The 7,282-nt window shown below is 39.0% G+C and overlaps 1 protein-coding gene across 1 annotated transcript; it reads left to right on the top strand.

The window, feature by feature from the left end:
• Positions 1-2,933: 2,933 nt before the first annotated feature.
• septin4b (septin 4b) lies at positions 2,934-7,255 on the top strand. The gene is made up of 12 exons (XM_055226194.1): positions 2,934-3,056; positions 3,355-3,663; positions 4,102-4,198; positions 4,273-4,359; positions 4,436-4,559; positions 4,641-4,775; positions 5,161-5,278; positions 5,350-5,451; positions 5,522-5,618; positions 5,686-5,848; positions 5,957-6,056; positions 7,023-7,255. The coding sequence occupies exons 1-12, from the start codon at positions 2,934-2,936 to the stop codon at positions 7,083-7,085; spliced, it is 1,518 nt and encodes a 505-aa protein (XP_055082169.1). The 3' UTR covers positions 7,086-7,255.
• Positions 7,256-7,282: the final 27 nt, after the last annotated feature.

The raw sequence follows: 7,282 nt of genomic DNA on the forward strand, positions 1-7,282 counted from the left end.
TTTTACTGTGTATTAAAGGTTAGTTGTACATATCCTTGCCAAAAGCACAGATGCCTAGTCCAACTTAAATACATCAGCCTTTAAACAAGCATGATGACTGCACTTGCTCTTATGTCAAACTGGCTTTCATCAAACAAAGTCAATATCATTTGGCAATTTCTCTGTGGCTTTTGGCGGCTTCTGATTGCGTTTCCCATGTCGTAGGGCGAGCATTTGAAGTGGGCTGAGAACCAAATCATCATCAGTCATCACAATGGCAGCCAGAACCACTTTTCAGATCCAACACTACTCCATAGCCAACCACAATATGTTTATGTCCAATGTCTTTTTATTGTCTCTCAAGGACCGCTTGTGTTTCATTCAAGTCTTTCATCTTGGCTATACTGTAATTTTCTGTCCAGGTTTATTTTGAGGGCAGGTACAGTGGCCACTCCCCCCCACCGACTATTCCCCTGTTATTTCTCCCAAGGTCATTTATTAAAATAGATGGGCAATGTGGTCTGGATATTGTAATCATGAGTACCTTTATTTAACATAGCCTGGCTTGTTCATTTAATTTGACAAACAGGACATTCCAGCCTCACATCTTCGAGATGGCAGAGAGCTGCAGCAGAGCATAAACAAAGGCAATAACACATAATAAGCAGCAGCATGCGGCCGGAAATGCCAGAGCAGTGGTCAATGTCTTCACTTAAGGCTTAATAAGAGGAGACAATGGTTCTCTTTGGAATGACTCCATTTTGTTATCTATTAGTTATAACGCAGCATGATTTTGTAAAAGGTTGAGCCCTACTGACAAACACAGTAATTGATTCAGGCCCCTGCTGGAGGTTTTTGTCTTGCGTAGGATTTTGGTCAGAGTCCATATTGTAAACAACTTCGGGAGCATTTGCATTTGAGAGAAGACTGAAATATCAACAGATAAACATTTTTGTTTTTTAATTTTTTTAATTTAATTTTTTTTTTTTCCATCAGACAGAAGGTCTGAAATTGTCTGCAGACCTTCATGATTTTACTAGAAATTTGAAAAAGCACATTTTGGATAATCAAGTGTGTCCACATCATTCTGGTTCTGGTTGTACTGTTCTGTATTCACTGTAAAAATTTGAACTTAATGATTTTTTATATTTGTATGGACTGTAGGAAACATATATATATTTGTATTTTACTGCTAATGTTAATGATGGACTGTGAGCTTTATAATTATAATGAACTGTGTATTTTTAATGTGTGTTCACCTGCCCAGGGACTACAGATAGAAAGTAGCAGTACCTAAATCTGATATGAATCATCTTTTCTTTTGTAAGATTTATGAATTTGTATGTGATCCCTGACTAATAAAGAATAAAAAAAAGAAAAAGGCAGGGTATTACACTGATTTCAGTGTAAGTTCTATTACTTAAATAACTGCTGTCTAAGATCTGATAATTGCTCGATTTAGATTCAGTAGTGATATAATAAGCAGCCCTGTCTTTAATGTACAGTGTGATTGGTGTGGCTCCAAATAGCCCTGTTTTAGTAGAATTGTGTCTATTGCTAATCAATAACAGTTGATGTGTAGTACTATATTGATCTTTTAAGTCATATACATCGCTGTTTCCGGTTAACACTGTATGTTGAGCTTTTACCTAGACGCATTTACATTGCTTTGGGGGAAGTGTAGCAAGCCTCATATTTTATACCTCAGCTTTAGAGAGTCTTGAAAAAGAACCATACTCAGAACCGATGCTGGTGTAAAGTGGACAGGAAGCAAGGCAAGTTTATTTGTATAGCACAACACATACACAAAGTCATTCCAAGTGCTATGCAGAATAAAAGACATTAAAATCACAATGTAAACAACTCAAGGCATAAATGATCATAAAATTAACATTAAAAGAGAAGAGTCCCAAATAAAAACCCTTCAGTCATATGCACAGTTAAACAGAAACGTTTTAAGCCTGGATTTAAACATTGTCAAAGTAGAGTCCTGTATCACTTCTTCAGGAAGACTGTTCCCGGTTTTAGCTGCATGAAACTGAAATGCACAAGACAACAAAATGATTACTAGTTTATATGTTGTTTTTATCTACTTTGGATATGTACAGGATGAGCTGCTACGCCTCATTTGGAGTTGGAATGAGTATTTGTGGGTTGGTGGTTTTCAGTTTGTCCCTTGTTAGTAGTGCTGGGTCAATGTTACTGATCAGTTCCCCTGGGCAGTGGGTGGCAGTGCAGTTGGAAGGTCGCTGTGACCTCTGCACCAGGGGTATATAAACTCTGTAGCCCGTGTAGTGGGCTTCCTGCTGCTTTGGGCACAAGGCGGACTGCATGACGCGGTAAAGGGCTGATAGGACTTTTTGGTTAAGGTGGTACCGGTGAGACTCTGCTCAAGGTGAGGAGGATTATATGGGAAGACAGGAAAATTGTGGTTGATAAAAGATGTCACTAATATTAAAGGAGGATATTTTGGGGGTAATGTAACATTCCTGTAACATTCCTATTTAATCAGATTGCTAATGTTGCTGCCTGTATCTAAATTGGTTGATGTATCCTTCCATGGAGGCCACAGAAATCCATTATGTAAAATATTGATCTGTAGTTGTGCCAAAAGAAAACAGGTCACTAGCTTCCTAAGCCTAAAAAAAAAATCACTTCAAATAGCAAGGTTTGAAATTTGCTCTGTTACAGTAAAAAACTTATAATTAGATTTCAAGTACAGCCACTTCATACTGGCTCTGCTTTACTTAATGTTTTTTGTATGTAGATAATGTGAGTTATTCTTAGACAGACGAGGCCTTGAGTGTTTTCCTGGACACTGAACTATCAAAATCCTTTCGGTTTTATTTTCTAATCATTTTCATCTTCTTTCTCCTTTGTCTATCCTGACAATCCTTATACCTACGGCCTTTTCTTCCCTACCTTAAATTGGCCCCAGTTTGTGGTGGGTAGAGATGGAGGAGTACCCAGTACCCCCCAGTGCCGTAGAGGAGAGTAACCATGAGTTTCACTCTTCATCAGATGAGAGAGATTCTTGTTTCATTCCTCCTAATAATCATCAGACTGATGACCTACAGGTACCTGTCAGATCCATAAAGGGATACTGCCCTCTTTTCATTTTCACACATGCCCACTTTGATACAATATTGATATTTATATAAGTATATAACAGTATATATAACATATAAGTTCATCACTACACTATTATTATCTCATATTCTGAAAGACGACAGTACACAATACATAAAACCTAAACATATTTTTCTGATTAAACTCCAAACCGTTTGACCATCACTCCTTCCCCCCTTTCCCTCGCCATGACCCAATATTTCTATATTTATTCCTCTTCATATCCATGCGTCCCTTTGACCTCTATACCTCCAGCACTCAAGCCATTCTGATGATTCTGAGGTGGAAAACATTATGCACGAGCCTCTGCACCAGCAGCAGCACCCCCTACAGGTCCCTGAGTTTCCTGAATTGGGCCGGCATATGGGGGGTGGGGAGTGCCCCCTCAGCCCATCACTGCTGAGGCCCCCTGTGGCGGGTAGTGCTCAGTCAGACTCCAGCTCAGAGGCTGCTGGCTCACGGTGCAGGAGTGTGGAGTTTGACCTGCCCTCCCCTCTCAGCCCGTCCAGGCCCAAAAGCCCCTGGGGCCTGTTTGACCCCTATGAAAACTCAGAGGTAAAACAGGAGTGTGTAGGCATGAATATACTGTATTTAGTGTACTGCATTGCCATAACTGATGCTGTTGTCACCTACACCACACATAATTTCTTTGCATGTTTGTACCAAGTATGTTGGCATATTAGGGTCATTGTATTTTTTGGTAACTCCTGATGATGTAAAACTTCTGCTGTTTTAATTGTAATTATAAACACTAATTTGATCTTCTTGTATGTTTTGTTAAAAAAGTGTCAAATATCTGTATTTGGATAAGTCTTTGAATGAACAGCAATATACAAATGGCAGCCAGCTCTGTTGTGCTTTGTCACCTGGTGGAGCACAATTGTGGAATAGTTTATCAAGCTTATTTTACAGTTCACAGTTTTTGCTGTTTGCTATAACACATATTTCATGAAATACACTTCATTGATTGTGATTATTTGCTCTTTTTTTTAGGACCAGGACAAAGAATATGTTGGTTTCGCCACTCTGCCAAACCAAGTTCACAGAAAGTCAGTCAAGAAGGGATTTGACTTCACTCTTATGGTGGCAGGTAAATGAGTTCTGCTTATCTGTTCTGTATCTATGAACATGAGGGGGAAGATCCAATGTTTTATTTTTTTTTAGGTGAATCTGGGTTGGGGAAGTCCACCCTGGTCAATAGCCTATTTCTAACAGACCTATACAAAGATAGGAAGCTGCTAAATGCTGAAGGTGAGTGAGAAAGATGAATCAGGATTTTTTTTTTCCCTCATAAAACTGATTGTGATAATGCTTATTGTTTAACCAGAGAGAATCACACAGACAGTGGAGATCACCAAACATACAGTGGACATCGAGGAGAAAGGCGTCAAACTTAAGCTCACCATTGTGGACACTCCTGGCTTTGGGGATGCTGTAAATAATACTGAATGGTATGAGTACAAATGAAACATACACTTTTGTTTTATGCATTGGGAGACTATGATGACTGATGTTGTATGTTTGTACTCTAGTTGGAAGTCAGTGGCAGACTACATCGATCAGCAGTTTGAGCAGTACTTCAGGGACGAGAGCGGACTCAACCGCAAAAACATCCAGGACAACCGCGTGCACTGCTGCCTCTACTTTATCTCACCGTTCGGGCATGGGTACAGCATTGTTTATTCAAAATATGCTCACTAGATGAAAGTATAGTGATTTATCTGAAGTGTTTATCACCTTTATCCTATAATATTGTCTTTAAGCCGGTTCAAGAAATTGCACTGCAGAGATCCTTTGGTGAGATTTATTGTAGCTGTTGTCAGGTAGATTTACATGGACTGCAGTACTACTCTCATCAGCACAAACCATTATCTACTGAAGAAATTGTTTTGTATTAAGTAATGCATGTACAGTGATCACACAGCGCCCTCTGTTGGCAAGCATCAGGCATTTGTTCTCATGTTGGTGAGGAGAAGTCATTATTGAGTGAAGCTGCTGTCATTGTCAATCCGTCACCCAAAGGTCTGTAAATCTATATTTTTGTTGTTCCAGTCTTCGGCCTCTTGATGTGGAGTTTATGAAGGCTCTTCATGAAAAGGTTAATATTGTGCCAGTTCTAGCAAAAGCAGACACACTCACCCCCAGCGAAGTCAGGAAAAAGAAAATAAAGGTAGGACATTTGTTTTTCTGTTTTGTATTCATATAAAAAATGTGTTACCAAATTCTAGTCACATGTCACAGATCAGAGAAGAAATTGAACAATATGGGATCAAAATCTACCAGTTCCCAGACTGTGACTCTGATGAAGACGAGGACTTTAAGCAGCAGGACCTTGAACTAAAGGTGAGACTTGAGAAGGACTGTTTTAACAGTGTAGATGCTCCATCTTACGACGGTTTCAATCTTCACTTAGGAGAGTATTCCTTTTGCTGTGATAGGCAGCAACACTGTGGTAGAGGCCAAAGGCAAGAGAGTAAGAGGTCGTCTGTACCCTTGGGGTATTGTTGAAGGTGCGGTCATATTTTAATCAAAACCTTTCATATTAATTTGCCTCAACATGAGTTGTTGTTTTAACAGTTGAGAACTCTGCACACTGTGATTTTGTGAAGCTGCGAAACATGCTTGTTCGCACACACATGCAGGACCTCAAAGATGTGACCCGGGAGACGCACTATGAAAACTACAGGGCCCAGTGCATCCAGAGCATGACCCGCAGAGTGGTGAAGGAGCGCAACCGCAAGTATGTGTGCCCTTGTGCATAAGAATGGTTTTCACATCTTGGCTAAGCAAATAATTTTACAATAAAGCTCTATTGGATACTCTACTTATCATTGGTATATCTTCACAGCAAGCTAACGCGGGAGAGCGGCACAGACTTCCCCATCCCCGCTGTGTCAGGGGTGGCCGATAGTGACACAGAAAAACTCATCCGAGAGAAAGATGAAGAGGTACCACAAGCCGACCCCGAAATAGAGTCTGAGCTTCACCATGACCCAGGATCTGTACATGATCCTGAGCACCATGAGGCTCCAGACCTCGAGACTCAGCCGAATACACAGTCAGATTGCAGCACAGATCAGGCTCTTTAAGTGACTCCAGAATGAGCCAATAGTTATAACTAAGAGATATTTATTTATTTATTGTTATTTATGAATCTATGCTTCCATCATTCTCCCCTGAACCTTCATTCCCATAGTTGTAAAATACTAGCACTATTCTCTTTTATACTGTGGAAGGCAAGTTTATATTATTTATGTTAAGTAAGATGCATATAAAACGATGATGCCCACAAGAGCAATTGTTGGGATTATATTGAAATGTAACACTTGAGTTTGAGTTTGTTGAATGAGTGAGAATACAAGATGTATAAATATATACACGTATGAAACGTCTACACTGAACATTTCAAGCAATTATAAAAGTCTTTCTATTTTCCAATCAAATCTAAATCCAAGTTTTCCAACCAACCCCTGATGTTTTGTTCATTTGCTCAATAAAAAAACAAAATTTTTATTTAACTTGTTTTTTTTGCTCAGTTTGAGAAAAATGTCCAATACCTTGCATAACAAATAAATTTTAAAATATGGATCAATATTAAAACAAATACATAAACCCATGAACAGATTGCAGATTTGCGATGAATCTTGTTTTCAGATGAAGAAAAATTATTCCCAAGGATAATTCATTTGCAGCTCCTCAGCCATAAATTCACCTCATGACAGTCCATACTACTTTATATGACCTTACATTTGCAATGCATTTCTCATAAGGAAGTGTTAGGGTATTTCTTACCTTTTTCTGAACTACATAATATTGATTCTGTCCATAGAAGATGCCTTTTGAAACTATTAAAATAAATGTCATAAAATATATATGTACTAATATTAGTCTATTTTATTTATTTTTTTTTACAGTTGCGACGGATGCAGGAGATGTTACAGAAGATTCAGGACCAAATGCACACACAAAACTATTGACACAAGACTTTGTCAGTGAGTTTAAACTGGGAATAACTCCCCAGTGACCTCCATCGTTCACAAAACTGTCACATGGCCAGTGCACCGCCTCACACACTGCAGTAGATTGAGCAGGGAGTAGGTGGTACAGTGATTTAACACATCTTTCATGTTCTCAGCAATATCCCAATATGTACAAAAACATGATGGTAGTCCAA

The sequence above is a fragment of the Periophthalmus magnuspinnatus genome, chromosome 13 (genome assembly GCF_009829125.3).
Source record: "Periophthalmus magnuspinnatus isolate fPerMag1 chromosome 13, fPerMag1.2.pri, whole genome shotgun sequence".
NCBI lineage: Eukaryota > Metazoa > Chordata > Actinopteri > Gobiiformes > Gobiidae > Periophthalmus > Periophthalmus magnuspinnatus.

Bases quoted from the DNA above. Each gene is read 5' to 3' on its own strand.
- septin4b (XM_055226194.1), top strand. From the start codon at position 2,934: ATGGAGGAGTACCCAGTACCCCCCAGTGCCGTAGAGGAGAGTAACCAT. The intron at 4,199-4,272 runs GTAAATGAGTTC...ATTTTTTTTTAG, and splicing joins CTTCACTCTTATGGTGGCAG to GTGAATCTGGGTTGGGGAAG. The intron at 4,560-4,640 runs GTATGAGTACAA...TTTGTACTCTAG, and splicing joins GCTGTAAATAATACTGAATG to TTGGAAGTCAGTGGCAGACT.